Below are 18,222 nucleotides of genomic sequence, written 5' to 3'. Positions count from 1 at the left end.
CCGATTTACTAGTTTACAATGACCAATTTAATTAACTTGCACCGAACCCGACTAGAACATAAATTGACCCAAACCCGTTTTAACCCGTCAAAACCCGAATTTAACCCGACTTGTTACTAACCTAACCTGAAATCAACCCGACCCGTTCCTAACCCAACCCGAATTTAACCCAACTTGTTACAAACCCAACCTGAAATCAACCCGACTTGTTATTGACCTGACCCAAATTCAACCCGGCTTTTTATTGGCCCGATCTGAATTTTACCAGACCTATTACCAACCCGACCCAAAAATTCAACTCGATTTGTTACTAACCGGACTCGAAATTAACACTTGTTATTGACCCGACCTAAATTCAACCCAAATTGTTCCTAGTCCGATTTTAAATCACCTTAAATGTAATTTAGACCACCTTATTATTGTTGATCAAAGCATTTTTTCTAGGGAGACCAAGTCGGTCCAGGCCAACAAAAGAAAGAAGCATCTTCCTCAAATTTAAGAGTTAAATATAGTATATATTTGTTATATGGTCAAAGTCTTCCTAAATTATAGAATATAGTTCCCTAGTATATTGTCATATATATTATAGTTAAAGGAAATAATTAACTTGATAAAAATGATAATTATCTATTTATAGTTAGTTGAACCCGAATATGACCTGATTTGGAAATGACCCGACCTGATTGTAACTTGTAAATTATTGACTTGAACATAACCCAACTTGAATTCGAGAATAACCCGACTTGGAAATGACCCAACCTGATTATAACCCGCAAATTATTGACTTGAACCGAACCCGACTTGAACCCGAGAATGATCCGACTTGAAAATGACCCGACCTGATTATAATCCGCAAATTATTAACTTGAATCGAACCCGACTCAAACCCGAGAATGACTCGGCCTGATTCTAACTCGCAAATTATTGAATTAAACCGAACCCGACTCGAAACCGAGAATTACCCTAACCCGTTTAAACCCGTGAAAATCCGAATTAAACCCGACATATTGTTCACCCGACCCAAATGTAACCCGGCCTGTTATTAACCCGATCCAAACCCGATAAGAAGTATGACCTGACGTGCCCCGACTCAAGCATAACCCGACCCGCATAGGTTATGGAATTATTCCGAAATGACCCGACCCAACAACCCACTCTTATCCGACCCGTTTAGCCGAATTGACAGCTCTACAACCCCTCCCCCTTTTTTTTTTTGAGAAAGCTTATCATTTCCTTGAACACATTAAAACACCTTAAGCAAAAGGTATTAATACATAATCCCTCCGTTGTTGATTGTGATTTGTAAACCCAAGGTCGCAACAAAATAAGTGAATTGTCAGGGGCCTAGTGCTTAGCCCAATACAGAAGGTCAACCTGGTTTAATAAAAATGGGACGAATGAATAAGCAGGCCTACGACTCAGCCCGCAAATAATTGTTACTTGAAGGCTTGGAGGGGAAAAAAATACTCTGTTTTGTACTCCGTAACTAAACAACTTATACTAATTATAATGCAGCAAAAGTAACGGTTGCGGCCAGCCACAACCATCACCCTAAACAATCATATACTCTACTACTATCGGGACATGATTCTACTATCAACAAAATTAGAGGGCTGGGAGTGCTGGAGCATCAGTTAATGAGCACCTTAACTCTCATATTTGCTACCCACTGATGTTATCAGTAGCAATTTACAGCCTGTATGCCTTGCATTTTACTTCTTCTAAGGTTGATGACTTGATGTATACATCGACATGCTTTGATATTAACACTAATGAGGTTACACTGATCTACACTCTAAGTCATGATTTTTTCATGCAATTTGTATTATATCAGCATTAGCAGCTATACAAGAACTGGAGTGCCTCCTTTAAGAAACCAAAATGATGCTTACATCCTTTTACTCTAGCTCGCTTTCTGAAGCAACCTCTTCTGGCAACTCATAAGCATCTATATCTGCATACATTGCTCTAAGCCTTTCTACCTCTTCTTTTGGCAAAACATGCACTGAATCATCATACTTTTGACGAGACCGCTTCTGAAAATACATAAAGGAAGAAGACTTTTCAGCCCAGGTATATAGTATATTACCAATAGTTCACACAGAAATGCAGTTACTGATGAAAACAGAATTGACTTCTGAGTAATTGGTTAAGAGATCCTCAAATCATTGCAACACATTTTCCAAGCATTTATGAAAAGCCAATGATCACCCTGTCACCCCCCCCCCCCCCCCACAAAAAAAAAAAAAAAAAAAACAAAAATAAATAAATAAATAAATACTGTCACCCAAATAGGAAAAGTCTGAGTCAAGATGTTAGCAACATTCAGCAAACAAGATTATCTAGGACAGTTTACAAGGGCAAACAAAATGTTCATTTTAAAAGTGTGAGGATCAGCTTTCAAGGACAGCTCACAACAGAAAGAGAAATTTTAAATACATGCTCAAGTCGGACAAAGAAAACAATATCATAATATGGGAGCAACAAAAGCATAATATCATACATAAGTGGACGAATGAAATTTTCAATTGCTGCTTGTCCAAGTACTAACCTTTTTATGCACTGGAAGAGGGTCTGTATGTGATCCAGAATTGCTATCACCTTGATCAGAATCAAGTTCCAACCTGCAGTTTACAGAGTAATAAGAGCAGCACAAAATATGAATGAGGGTAAAAATCGGCATGAAATATCCAAACTGTATTTTTTTTTTTTTTTAAAAAAAAAATTGTTCAGGGAATAGGGAGCTGTCATAGCAGTAATAAAGCATTGAAACTTGCACTCTGTACACTATGAATTCATGGCATTTTAGTGCCACCAATATAGTTGCCAAATATCATTCAGAAGTTGAAAAAAGCACCATATCATCCAAGACACCAACAGAACATACAACAAGAGGAGCCTCTCATCTAAGAAGTATCTGAGTTAATTGACATGATAGAAATTAATCACAAGATTTCCATTCTCAGAGACAGGTTGATATTGTATGATTTATAAACAGGAAACATGGGGTTTGGGATGGGTGGAGAGTGGGAAGATACAGAAGTATGAATGAAGGGAGAGTTTTGATTACCCTTTCTTCTTTATCCTCTGGGCAGGAGGGCAAGTTAAAGGCTCACTGATCTTTCCAGCTGCATGCTTTTTTCCTTGTCGGGCTTTTCTATGAGTATAGACCGTTAGAGGTCTCTCGCGAGTACCTTAGCAACAGTAAGGCAAACCCCATAGATTAATACATTTCCAAGAAACAATAATTACAATATAGCATAAGGTATAATATATACATCTAAATATAATATGTATAGAAATTAGATAAAATTTATTTTTGTAAAAAATAAATGTAATTAAAATGTACTACGTATGCGTATTTAGTCACTACAAATTTTTATTATTGGCAAATGTTTCTAAAAGCCAACTATAACAATAAGATTATATTTCCTCGAAGAAACATATCTCAATTACAAACTAACTTCTAAAACAGTGCTAAATAAAATTAGTGGCAAATGGAATGGATATTTATATAAAAGGACACAATGACAGACTTGAGGCAAATTCATTGTGCAAATATGAAACATGATGTTAATAAAATATGAAAATTAGAATGTCCAAGTCAATCTTTACGATGTTCAAATAAACGAAGTATTTCATAAGGTTTATAAGAGACTGCTGCACATAGCTAATGTACTCATGAGAATTAAAATAAGAAACAGTAATTGATGCAGGAATATTTACCAGAAGCAGCTTGTGATGCATGGGGCGCATGTGGAGTTGATGGTTCAGATGCCTCAGTGGTAGGAGTCTCTAAGACCATTTTGCCTTTATCCTTCCTTGTTATTACATGGAGTTTCTGACTATAAACTGCAGACATCTTGGAGAGAGAATCATCGGAGGTGAATGATGATGATGGTGAATGTAAATACTTCGATGTCCATGGGGAAGGTGATTCGATAACGGTAGCGTCAACAATTGCCTTTCCCTTATCATTTATTGTTTGTGTGTGTAGGTTTTCATTCTGAACAGATTGATTCTCAGGGCGAACATCTACAATTGCCTTTCCCTTATCTTTTATTGTTTGAGTGTGTAGGTTTTCATTCTGAACAGATTGATTATCAGGGCGAGAACAATGAGCAGGAGCTGATGATGATGATACCTGTAAGGAATTAGATGTCAAAGATGTGGGTAACTGGATGATAGAAGCATCTGCAACCATCTTTCCCTTATCCTTTCTTGGTGCATCATGTCTTTGACTCTGATCAAGTGCAAGAACATCTGCAACCATCTTTCCCTTATCCTTTCTTGGTGCATCATGTCTTTGACTCTGATCAACTGCAAGATCATCTGCAACCATCTTTCCTTTATCCTTTCTGGATGCATCATGTCTTTGACTCTGATCAGCTGAAAGCCTAGATTTCTTACCATCTACGCCACCTTACAAAATCAGATTAAAAAGTCTCAGTAAATGTTGCACTATCAGGTAAGAAAATCAAATATAAGGCAAGCTTAATAACTACACCTTTTGATGGATTGAAATTACACTGATGATATGAAAGTACTGAAACTCATGTAGCTGTACCCCATGCAATCAAAATAATCAATAAAGGTGGGAAGTAGCACAACATAAGGCATAACTGAACTACCTAAGTCAAATAGTCAATAACCAAATGATAACATTATTGGCCTGTTTGGTGGTCCAAGAGCCCAAGATAAATGGTAGATTTTTATACATAAATGTCTCTTTTCACTCAATAGTCAATACCATCTTTAAAGTGGCAATAAAAACACATGCTAAAAAGAAATAATTGGGTAAGGAAAAAAATCAGGGATATTGGAATGAGACTTTCTATTAAATAGGAGTACATAATATAGACCATTACTAGTAAAACCATTACTTATTGCCTGCCAAACAAGCCAGAAACTAAAGTGATGACATCTACGAATAGAACAATTTCCATGCAAGGAGCATGTTCAATGGAAGTAAAGCAATAAGATGCCACTGTTCAACAGATCAATTTAAATTTTGTTTAGTAACTGCATTCCATATAATTCCGTGTATCCAAACTGAACCCAGTGGATCCCTCAATATCAAGTGTTACAAGATACAATTTAACTCGCAGACGTTTATCCAAGCATCAGGTGCCTTTCAACAAACCCACAACTATTCTCTGCATCTCACAACAGCAAATTGAACCTCGGGTCTCATAGCACCACTATCATAGTGGCAATCAAATTCATCATAATGTGCATGTCCAGTCTCATCGAAGCAAGTAAGCAACACCTCAAGAAGCACAATAAAAACGATTCTATAGCATTCAGCCCATGAACGCATCTAACGGAAACAGTGATTTCTCAGGATGATGAAAGTAGCATATTCATTCACAAGTTTACAACATGAACCCCACGTTACTCATCTTCCCATATCTTTCATCTAAACCCTTATACATCAGGTTTCGAGTTCAATCAAGTGCAGCGGTTATGTTACTCTAATAGTCTAATTCCTCATTTCACCTCAACTATCCGTGTCAGATACTCGACACTTAGACATGTGTAAGGCACATAGAGACTTCATTTCAGATCAAAATCACTCAAAATTCACTTGACATGTCGGACACTTCTCGAGTAAGCTAATAGAGGAACACTTCACAGTTTCACTTCGTAAGATATGCTATCCAATTGCCCCAGAAAAATCAAACTATATAAACCCAAATCAGCAAAACAGCTCATCAAACCCAGAAACTAAGTTCAATCCTCAAAAATCAATCATAAAACCCAGAAACTAAGTTCAATCCTCAAAAATCAATCATAAAACCCAGAAAAGCAGCTTCATCTCATTAACACAAACAAATCTACATCTTAAAACGATTCAATCAAAGAAACAGCACACATAACAACTCAAAAACCTAAAAAACAATTCAAACTAGGGTTTCAATCAAAATCAAAATTAACCAAAATTAGAGAGAGATAATCACATACCAGCATCCGAAAGAGGAGTAGCAGCTGCAGGAGGCTCAGGAGACCGAGGAATCGAAGAAATATTCTGAGAATTATTAGACCCAGTACTAGTATTCGATTTCGGCGAACTACAAATAGAAGAACTAGTATTAACCTGCTTGTTACTGACAATATTAGCAGATGAATTAAAGGGTTTAGGAGGTTTAATTAGGGTTTGCGATTTGGGTATTTTCGAAGAAATTGAAGGATTTTTCCTTCGATTTTGAAGGGTATTTGTGCAATCAGAAAGGGGTTTTCTCTTCGATCTTCGTTGCTCAGCTTCCATTGTTGAATTGTATTAGCTTGCTGTTGTTTACTGTGATTTGGTAATGGATTATTACTGCAAAATTGTTGATAAATTTGAGGAGAGAGAAAGAGTGAATTGGGTAGAAGAAGAAGTTTGAAATGGCGGGAAAATCTTCCGTGTTCGACAATTTTCTGGAATGAGAAAGAGGGAGAAAAGAGTAAAGGTGATGATTGTGGATTGATGGTTAAAAAGCCCAAATGCGCCAAAATTGCTTATCAATGCACTATTATTTGGGAAAAAGGTTGTTCCACATGAGTTGAGTTTAGTGTTGGCATGGCCCAAATGTTGTATAAGTGGATTGATAATTTGATAATCGACCTGTGTATGGACATTATTTTCAAATTTTTGTATTCGACATTTAAAGTAATCGGTTCATTTCGTGTTTAAAATTGAGGAAATTTGAATGTGAAGCATATTTTAAGCGACTGTTGTATTGAAATTATCAATCAGACATGACATGACATGAAATATGTAAATTGTGTGTACTCTAAGCATGATTTAACCCGTGCTTATCTTTATTTTTAGTATAAGATATTTCATAAAGTTTCATTGACTCAAACTTTAATAACCAAATAGTTTGATAATTAAGTCTAAATATATGGTGTTTCAGAAAAAAGAAAATAGTGTTTTAGAGAATTAACAAAGCTAAAAACAAGAGTGCGGGTCCATTCTAGAATCGACTATGACCAACATTAGTTGATCCATATACGGAGTAATCAATCAGTGAAGCCAACATATGATTAATAAAATCAATTGGTGAAATTGGATGCTACAAGTTTGCATCAAATCAAAACAATTGCCCAAATTTATTCATACTCTTAAATTTAACATGGTACTAGAGTTAAAAGATTGTGATTTTTTAAAACAAGCTAGTACTATTAATTGCATAAGGATTTGCCTTGACATAATATCCAACCCCTAAAAGTATTAAGGCGTATAATTGATTACCTAGCCTTTTTAGTTATCTCTGAAATGTTAAAGGCATTCACATGTGACATGAAATGTTAAAACCCCATTGTTAATGTATGAGTTGTCACACACATCTAAAAAAGAGAAAATATCACCTGACAAGGTAGAAAAATGCAATTACAACAATCAATTTTAATATAGAAACCCTTTTGAGCCTATAAGTGGTCTGAAATATCCTCATCGGCTTTGGCCAACTTAAGCCCATTTTGTGTTCTCTTAAATTTAACAAGGGTAAGAACCCTATTTAAAATTACTCTATTCCTTAAATATATACGAGTATATAACTATTAATCCCGAACAAAAGAATACTCATAGGATCCTACAATATTAGTGTATTATTAAAGCAAAAACTGATCCCTATGTCAACAACTTTTTGAGAAGAATCAAGACTAAATTCATGCACATAACCACTAATTAGACACTAACTGCAAAAATCTGACTATCTTTATCCGAGCTTTTTATCAGTCTACAACATAAAACCACCGGCCTTGCCCACAGCACGTGACCCATACTCTTCACTTTTTTCCTAGTCCTTTGCCTTATTTTGGCCTTAAAATTAAAAAACCAGGCAACTTGAGCCTCTAGTTTTCCACAAAACTAGCTAGAATAAATGAAAATAATTCTTAGAAATTAAAATAAAAATGATACTCTTAAAACATAATCCAAATCTAGGGGCCACACTTTATCCAACATTTATTTTGCTTACTAAATCATCAAATCTATAAATACCCACATTTTCCTTTCTTTGTTCATCATCAATTCTAAACTCATTACATCTTTCAACATTTGCAAATTAAGACTCATACACAATTCTAAATATGGATGCCATGCAATCCTGGGTTTCTGAGCACAAACTCACTAGCATTGGTGAGTATTAAATCTTTACTTTTTGTAAATGTCATCTTTTGATTTAATTTACGTATCTATACTATCCCTTTGTCCGAAATTAATTGTCATGTTGATATGTATTTCGAGCTAGTAATATGGCACTAAAATCCGAGCAATGGTAGTATTAATTATTAAAGTACATATATAAGTACTGAGTAGTATCTAGCTAATTACATTTTCAATGTAACAATTATTTTAGCAATGATTTAATTATATGCTCTCTATGTATTGTCATGCAGGAGCATTATGGGCTTCAGCAGTTGGAGGATCAATTGCTTACAATTCGCGTTCGAAATCATCATCTCTCAAGCCAAGCCTCAAGCTAATTCATGCTAGGTATGCCTCATTTTTATAAATTTAGTGATTTTTTAAATAAATTGGACAATATGATTTCTAATGGGATGTGTACTTTAAATTATATTGTCTAGACAAGATTTAAATTAATACTACTAACAAAGTATATTTTTGATCAATTGTTTTCAGCAAAACATAAAAATATCATGACCTCAACAAACTGAGTTTACCAAAGATCTAATTTATAAACAACACCCGTATATAAAATCTTAATAAACAAGCTAAGTGAACCAACCAATAAAAACTTTTAAACAACGAGTTACAATTTTGTCATAGCGACACATTATTGGGCTAGTGTAGATAAACTCTCGTAAGGTATTGATAAATTGTTATGAAAAAGAATTCCTAATAACATAAACCTAATTGGTAATTTTGTTTTGTTATTAATTGACAGGATGCATGCACAAGCCTTAACATTGGCAGTGTTATCAGGGGCAGCAGTGTACCATTATTATGAGAAGCGCACTGCTCAGGCTAATACCCAAAAATCGGTTTAATTAATGGAGAATGACGATAATTTTTGATGATTTATTCATACAAATTTTATTTCATGGAAGGCTAATTTTTTATGGCAAACAGATCCATCAAAAGTACTTGCTATTAGTAATTAAATTAATTAAGTATGATTAAAAAGCAAGAGCTTAATTTTATGCTTGGTTATATTATGCTCTATTATGTACTAGCTATGAGTTTTTCCTACTTTATTTTCGTATGTACATTTACAAACAAATCAATAAATAAATTTTTGATGTTTTTATCATGTAGTATGTTTATTATATACATTCGAGCAAGTTGAGCATATATAGAGCAATTTATTGTTGCAATGTGGTTTTTAATTTAATACTGATAAACTAACTTTTATCAAGTGAGTTAAAATCAATTTATAGACATATAAATGAAGCTTATACACACATTTACACATAAAATGTGTTCACAAAGGCCCCTACATATTATTTCCTACAAGTACAAATTTTTTTGGGAGCTCGATAGAAAAATGAGTTAATTAAGTACGACGGAGTAAAGGATAAATGATAATTATTACTCTATATGATACAACAATGAAAATGACCAATTAGTGTTTCTAAATAATGGATCATTTATCTGAGAACAACAAACCCAATTAACATTTTTATATTGGACTTAGCCCAAAAGTTGTACTTGAAAGTCCAAGTCAAGTAGCACACATAATGACAACCCTGTAAACAATAATTGTGCTTGGACATGAAGATTACTATTTCATGGGTTTGATAAAAGTTAATGTAAGTTTTCCAATTGTTTTTACGCGAAAACAAAAATTGCCGAAAAGTTTCGTAAGGACTTTAATATCCTCTGGGAGTCCAATTGGGTGGGTGGAACATCCAATCTGCGTTAAAGCATCCAATTTACCTGTTTTCATACACGCCTCTTGTATGGGCTATAAACTTTCACGAGACCTTTATGTGGCCGACTAATGTCGTATATGGCTTGAAATAACATTAAATTACCCCGAGATGCATCATGTAGAATTACGTGAATTTCTGACATCAGATCCTGATGCCTCCTACATTTCTTCGATTTCGTGTATTATAGCCTTCAAAGTTGGCTTTCATACGTCATTTTTTCACCTAGCGATATTATGCATCTAGGTACTTCCATTGTTTCCCAGAGGGCCTTGGGACTCATGAATAATGTCCGAAACCATCTCACTCATCCTTAATCATCATATCTTAAGGCAAAGACGACATACCCTCAAATGACAAACTCTGTTTGTATGTCTTGTCCTTGAGTCCACATGTCTTGTGCACATGCCACAAGCCCCCGTGCATCATCCAACACTTAGGCTTTATGACTTGTCTCAATCACGTACTTAGCATTTTTAAGCATAGAAGATGCACCGATAACCTCATTTTCCAAAATTTAGGTGATTTTAGGGAATAAGGTAGGGGGAGGGACGAAACGAATTGACATAGGGTTGAATATCAGTGGATCATGGCAGCAATATCACTCTTCCACTTACAATACCCCATCGTGTATTTAAATCGTTTGCAAAGGATTCAACCCATCGCTCGATAAGAATTGTACTTCAAGGTGGCATCCCGAAAAATACGAGAATAAAGGTGGTAATTGGAAAATAGGGAAAAGTTGCTAAAACAGACCTATAAGATGGTGGAAATGTTGGGAATAGTGGGGGGATGGGTTTTTGACACTTTGGTACATTCCATATTACCCTTATTGCGCGTTTTTTGAGGGATGGACCGGGAATAGTGGTAATTGACCTTAGAGGACAGTTTGTGTTAATTGATGATGGGATGAGGTAATTGATTGTGTTTGCATAAGATAAGATGTGATACTTACATTACAAGTATAAATGGTAGTATGATTATCCATAGTCTATCAATCAATACATCACATCACATCAATTAACACACATGAAAATAGATTATCCATAGTTATATTGTCAAGTCACATCACATCACTAGTATGGTCATATGTCATCGTTATATGTATATGACATTTTTGTACATTTATGACATCATTTTGTTAAGTCACATCATATTATGACGTCACATTACTATGAATATCACATCATATCGTTAAATTCATATTATATCATTATAGTCAAATCACATTACTTCATTATACTTTTATGACATCATTATTATCAAGCCACATCACATCATTATACTTATGACATCATTATATTTCATGAACTTCAAAATGAAAACAAAACTCATTCTTGTTACTTTATAGACATCTTTATAGGTGTCTTATGGTTTCAAACCACCTTATATGAGTCTAGGAGTCACCTTATGCATTTAGTTCACTTTTTGAAAAAAGTCAAAAATAGACCCAAAATCGGATATTATAGACTTCAATTTTGGACCATTTTCACTTTTTTGGACCCGGAATTAATATGCCGAGATGTTTCCCATGGACCTTAATACACCCTGGAATTCCGTTAGGGTGGGTAAAACCATCCAAATATGCCTTTAATCTGTCAATTTACCCGTTTACAACTTGCACCGATTTCACAAACTCAACCCTGCCACGGACATTTATGACAACAAATAATGATCATATATGTTTCCAAATGACATTATATGTCCTCGGGATGCATCCCCTAGGATATCGAGACTTTCCGACACCGGGTCAAAAAACCTCCAATATTGCCCAAAAAGAGTGAATTATAGCCTTTAATTTTGCAAATTTTTTACTTTTTTTTACCCGGAAACAAAAATTGCCGAGAAGCTTCCTATAGACCCTAATACTCTTCGGGAGACCAATTGGGCGAGTGTAACCATCCAATTTGTCTTAAAACATCCAATTTACGCATTTTCATACACGCCTCTTTTGTGGGCTCTAAGCTTTCACGAGGCCTTTATATAGCTAATTATAATGATCGTATATGGATCGAAATAACATTATAGGACCCCCGGGATGCATCTTGTAGAATTCCATGAATTTCTGACACCGGGTCCCGACACCTCCTAAATTTCTTCGATTTTGTGTATTATAGCCTTCGAATTTGGCTTCCATACATCATTTCTTCACCCGTCGAGATTGTGCATCTAGATCCTTTCATGGGTTCCAAAAGGGACTTATGACTCATGAATAGTGCCCGAAACCATCTCATTTATCCTTAATCATCATGTCTTAAGGAAAAGACGACACACCCTCAAATGACAAAACTATTTGTTTGTATGTCTTGTCCTTGGGTCCCCATGTCTTGTGCACATGCCATAAGCTCTCTTGCACCGTCCAACCCAATTCCTACCGAGCGGTGGGTTGAATCCTTGTGGTAATTGGAAAAATAGTGAAAGTTGCTAAAACATTCGCTTGCAAAGGATTTAAATATACTACCTTTGTTTTTGAAAATTTGACTTATTTACTATTTATAATTATATGGTCAAAACAAAATAAATTTGATATATAATTTGATATATGTTATTAATTAGTTATTATACAATAGAATTAAACTACGGCTTGGGCGATGCTGAATTGTTTTTAGGACACTACTATTCATGTGGACATAATTTTCACTAATACGGCTATGCATAAGTGAAGCTGTGAAGATATTCATGGTCAAAGAAGCTTATTGGAGACCGTGCAAATGTAAAGTGAATTGAACTTTTAGGAATAGAGAGACTGAAAGAGTACAATGTTTCACCTAGATTGTAGGAAATGCTAACTTGGCATTTTTGTAATATTGTGGAAGTTATAAGTTGTAACTACTAACTAGTACCATATTTGTCAAATAGTAGTATTATACGTATTTATTTTACACAAATTTTAATATATGGCTGACCACACCGTGTGGCTAGGGTTACTTAGCTTATTCATGGGTTATTACTTAGTCGCTCAAGGGTTATTTATTTAGGGGTTGCTCAATCGGTCGGTAAAGTCTTACTTGGTCAGGGGCTACTCGATCGATTGAGGATTAATCTCACACTGAAAACGTGTTACCTGAACGAGTAACCCCATAATAAGTAACCCTTACTTGTGGAAGTTGTAAGTTGTAACTACTAACTAGTACCATATTTGTCAAATAGTAGTATTATACGTATTTATTTTACACAAATTTTAATATATGGCTGACCACGCCGTGTGGCTAGGGTTACTTAGCTTATTCATGGGTTATTACTTAGTCGCTCAAGGGTTATTTATTTAGGGGTTGCTCAATCGGTCGGTAAGGTCTTACTTGGTCAGGGGCTACTCGATCGGTTGAGATTTCTGAAAACGTGTTACCTGAACGAGTAACCTCATAATAAGTAACCCTTGACCGGCTGTGTAACCCCTAAATAAGTAACCCGGCAAAAACGCGCAAACCGAATGAGTAACCTCAAAATAAATAACTCTTGATCGACTGAGTAACCTCTGAATGGATAAACCCAACCACATGATGTGATCAGCCGCACAAAAAAAAAACACCGTTTATTTTATTATTATGAAAATCAAGTTGAAAAAGAAAAAATGATGATGTCGATAGTGGAAAAGGAAGGAAAAAAAAAAGGAGAAGGTGTGAGTTTGAATTAGATGATTAGACCGTTAGACGTGCAAAGCTTAACTCATATCTGCTGTTAGTAAGGTTGGAAAGTCCCTTTCTTTTTCCAAACCTTCTTCATGATTCGTCTCTAAGCTATTAATTATTCTAGGCACCTTCTAATACTTGCCTACCAACTCTTAACTTACTTTGCTATTTGACCATTTTACCCTTATATTATGCCATAACTTTTGTAAATCACCTTGATTTTTTTTTTTTTTTAAAATGTATAGATAAACTTTTATTGACTATTATCATATCCATTAATATTTGTTATGACTCAATGAGGCTGGCTGAATTTCACCAAACCAATAATTAGAGAAATGAAATACATATATTTTCATTCTCATCTCCAAAAGACCTTGTATATATATTCCAATTTCGTATTATTTGATGCATGAATATATGTCTATTATTAATCACATAATTATTGGTGTTGATCTAAAAAATAGAAAGGATAAGGTTGCGGTTATGGTTTAATATTTAGACATTAACAAGTGTCTTTTAAATATCAATAATATTAGAAATAATTTTGACTTTTTGCCGATTACACTGTTGTATCAAAAATACGGAGTGCATCATATACTAGTTTCACTAAGTTAAGTTATTTTTATATATCATCTAATTAACCTTTAAATAATCCTTATCAATTTTCTAAGGAATTAGTTGAAAATGATCTAATTGTTTATCAACCTATTCATTGATCTACTTAATCAACAACCCTTAATTTAAACAGATAGTGTAAGGCCAATTTTGTCATTGTTCATACATGCATCTATAATTACATACCCTATAAAGAAAGCAATCATTAATCTCTCATATTATAATCAAGTAACAAATTAAATTATACTTCAACAAACTTTTAATTTAAAAAATGAAGGGTACGTAACTTAAAGTAGCTTGTACATATACTTGTCGTGAAGTTGACTTAGAGAATTACTCATCAACTTATACATAACTTTATTATAAATCTATATAAACATTCTTCTTTCTTCTTCCTCTTCTTTTCCAGGTTTTATTCTCAAATTCATCTCATAATAAGAAATGGATTGTTCAATTTGCACAACAATGCCTTTCATTCTAAGGCCACCGAGGAATACGATTTGTGCAGCTTGCTATGAAGGTGCAAGGAACTTAATCTCCTTGGTTAACAAATTCGACGGCGATATCAGTAGCAATCATAATCATAAATGTGGTGAGAAATCAGGAGGAACCAATGTGATTTCATCTTCTAATCTATCTTGTAAGGTAATTAGTATCGTCCCATGTTATTATTGTTTAAATGATCATGTTAACTATTATGCATGCTTTTATTTTAATTATGTTTTGAAGCCTCTTAAAAATATTTAAATTTATGATATTAATATATTTGAGTTGCTTCTTATTGGATTTAAGGTGTGCTTTAGTTGTGAATTGTGATAGGAAGAATACTTATATTATACTTCGTATAAAACTAAATAAAGGACCATCATATCACAATTTTTGTAAGGCTAATAATTAAGGATGTAGAATTTTTCATATGTAAAGTGTTGATGTTGATGACGTGATAATTAATTAATAATTAGGTAGGGGATTTTTGAAATGAAATAATATAAATAAGTACGTGGTTGATGATCGATAGGCCAGAAAACATTGTGTTAGCCATTATAGCTAGATCCCTTGGGCCGAAAATTTATTTTAGCAATAAATTCAACTTGAACAATCCTTATTAGTTATTACCGAGTATTTTTTTTAACGTATAGCTTCGAGGCAAGTCATGCAGCTAATTGATTTGTTAATTGTTTAGAAAAACAAAAGATAATTATGCAGAGGTGCTTTTCATTACTATTTTTCTAGGAAGGAGGAAATTTCACTAGCCATGCAGTTGAGTTCATTGGAAGATATTAAGTGTTATATTGACCTTCAAAAAATAATTTCATAGATAATAATAATATAATCGTTAGACCATTATTTAATAATCTAGTCATAAAATGATGGAATTTGCTAAATTAAGATTCCCCATCCTTAACCCAATAATTGCGTATAAAGCGGGTGATGTTGTAAATGTTCATCGATGGCAATATGGTAGGTCGAATTTCCTATTTATTTGTCTTTAATAAGTACAACTTTAGGTAATATATAACGCTCTACTATACAATATTTTTGGCCTTGATGCTAAGTTTCTAACTACTGTACTTAATTATACTCCATAACTATCACCATCTAATATAAGTAATAACGGTTACACGACTTAATAAAGTTGTTCATCTTTCAAATTCAACACGAGTATATCTGTATATGGTGTCTTGTGCACTAAATTGTCTTTACTACATTGCTTTATTTGTACAAGGAAATATTGTGTTACTATACATTAATCAATCTTTTTTTGGGAAGCTTTGATTATGACGATAAGATATCGATGTATATATATGAATTGACTTGGATTTATTTTAGGTGGCTCATATCTTGGTCGATCTATTCTGTTTATGTATTTTGAGAAAATATATTACTGGTAGCATTTTTGTGAAATTAGGTAACGCGTTATTAGTGAATCATATTGATCATTGTGAAATGGATAATAATTGAACATCACTTTCTAGTTAGAATCCTAATTATTATTGTTGTTGGGAGTATTTAGTTCAATTATTAAATACAAGTATTTATGCTATTTTAAATTGGCTTCAGGGTTTTGCCAATGTACTGAAATGGGTGAAGGAAATGAAAGACATGGAAGAGGAATTAAATGATAAAATAAGCTTTTTGGGTGAGTTTGAAGCTGCCTTCAAAGATGAAATTCATACTGATATCCTTGTAAAGCCTGGCAACAATGGACCTCCTATTCCTGCTCACAGAGCATTATTGGTATGTCACTTTATTTAATACGTACTCTTCAATATTGATTAATTACATTTCAATTAGTTTTGCCTAATTAAATTGTTCTTTATTTTTTCATATAGTGTCTTTAATCCACTTAATCATACAAGTTATTTAATCCTTAAAAATTAACAACCTTGGATGTAATTATTAACTACCCAATTAGTTTAGACAATGTTGAAACAATTAGGCCAGGGCTAATTAAAGATGGCTCTTAGTTGTGTCGGGTCGTGCCTCGTGCTAGGTCCACGTGCTTTGAGCTTAGTTAGGCTCGGTCCATGAGTTTTGTGTCGGACCGGGCCAAATTTTTCATAAGGTTGGGCCGTAAACGGCCCAGGTCCACGTGCCATCGTGACGGGCTTGCGTGCCTAAGCAAAATTGCATCAATTTTAGGATGTTTTGTCGTGACGAGCCCGATCGTGCCGCGGCTTATCGTGATGCTCTCAAATAAAAGCGGCCTAGGCTTGCCACAACCCACACGCACAGTCACACAGTACCGTGTCGTGCTTTTTTCATGTCCGTGTCATGCCGTGCATTTTACATGCTAGGTCATGCTGGGCTGGCCCGGCCCAGTACCATCTTTTGTCAGGGTGCAATAATTATTGCATGCTAGTGTAAGCTAGTGTAAGTATTGTGTGTCCCACGTTAAAAAAAAAAAGGGGGCGAACTTATTCTTAAAGGCCAAAGTGTGATAACAAATGTTTATGGTACATTATGACAGGCAGCAAAATCAGAGATCTTCAAAAACATGTTAGACTCAGATGATTGTAAAGAAGCACCAAATGAAGCCATAACTCTACCAGAACTCAACCACGACGAGCTAGAATCCCTCCTTAAGTTCCTCTACTCCGGGAGCTTGCCCATCGAAAAGGTCGAAAAGCACGTGTACTCGCTATCAGTAGCAGCTGATAAGTACGAAATACACTTCCTACAGAAATTTTGTGATCGACAAATGCTGAATTCTCTTAGTTCATCCAATGCCCTAGACATTCTAGAGATTTCAGATGTTTGTTCCAATTTAACGTTAAAAGATACTGCCTTGAATTTTATTGTGAGAAACATGGAGGATATAGTCTTTTCCTCTAAGTTTGAGTCTTTTGCTTTGAAGAATCCACATTTGAGTGTACAAATTACTAGGGCTTCTTTGATGGATATTAAAAATAGGAGAAATAATGCAATGTAAATTAGAATGGAGAAAAATTATTATTATTATTATTATTTAAAAGAAATGCAAAGAAAATTCTCAAATTTTTCCTCTCCAAAATTATATGGAGATTGGAGAGGATGCATGGTAGTAATATCAAACTTGTATATTTATCATTTCGAGATAAACTGTCATTGTGTAGTGGTATTATTGTAATAATTTATTAAGCTTCTAATAATTTTATTGAAACCAAATTGGTAACGGTGTTTTTTTGTGTGGTCGAAGTTACTTTATTCAAAGGTTATTTATTGGAACCAAATTAGTATTACTTCGTAATTAGGGAGCTGAGAGATATAATATAGAGTAGTTCATTTGTGTAATAGGGACATTTTACATGGTTTACTTGTTAACTTGCATCAACTAATATGCTTTAGACAACTGTCTAAAGGTGATTACTAAGGTTTAATTAAGCGAGCTAATATGATACTTATCTGGAATACTTATATCATTTTATAAATCTTATTGTACATCATCATGTTATGGTACAAGTACAATATAAGATTATTTAAGCCTAACTATCCTTTCAACAATCAAGATTAAAGTTGCCTTCCTAAAGCGTTTGTAAGGCAATCATCACTACCAATGAGTCAAATTAAATACTTCGTATATATATGTTTAATCACGTTATTAATATATAGTGTGAGA

The 18,222-nt window shown here is 34.2% G+C and overlaps 2 protein-coding genes across 2 annotated transcripts; one reads left to right on the top strand and one right to left on the bottom strand.

Annotated features, from left to right (window-relative positions):
- Positions 1 to 1,487: 1,487 nt before the first annotated feature.
- Positions 1,488 to 6,532, bottom strand: LOC110733536. Its single transcript, XM_021913599.1, has 5 exons — positions 5,965 to 6,532; positions 3,727 to 4,422; positions 3,071 to 3,194; positions 2,552 to 2,624; positions 1,488 to 2,036 (listed from the first exon to the last, which is right to left on the bottom strand). Exons 1-5 carry the CDS (start codon positions 6,266 to 6,268, stop codon positions 1,899 to 1,901), a joined length of 1,335 nt encoding a protein of 444 aa, XP_021769291.1. The 5' UTR covers positions 6,269 to 6,532; the 3' UTR covers positions 1,488 to 1,898.
- A 7,938-nt stretch (positions 6,533 to 14,470) lies between these two features.
- LOC110733534 (BTB/POZ domain-containing protein At3g56230) lies at positions 14,471 to 17,783 on the top strand. The gene is made up of 3 exons (XM_021913598.1): positions 14,471 to 14,768; positions 16,185 to 16,361; positions 17,095 to 17,783. The coding sequence occupies exons 1-3, from the start codon at positions 14,565 to 14,567 to the stop codon at positions 17,554 to 17,556; spliced, it is 843 nt and encodes a 280-aa protein (XP_021769290.1). The 5' UTR covers positions 14,471 to 14,564; the 3' UTR covers positions 17,557 to 17,783.
- Positions 17,784 to 18,222: the final 439 nt, after the last annotated feature.

This window comes from Chenopodium quinoa, unplaced genomic scaffold (genome assembly GCF_001683475.1).
Source record: "Chenopodium quinoa cultivar QQ74 unplaced genomic scaffold, ASM168347v1, whole genome shotgun sequence".
NCBI classification, from domain to species: Eukaryota; Viridiplantae; Streptophyta; class Magnoliopsida; order Caryophyllales; family Amaranthaceae; genus Chenopodium; species Chenopodium quinoa.
Note: the sequence above shows the minus strand (reverse complement) of the source record. Positions and strands in the feature narration are given on the sequence as shown.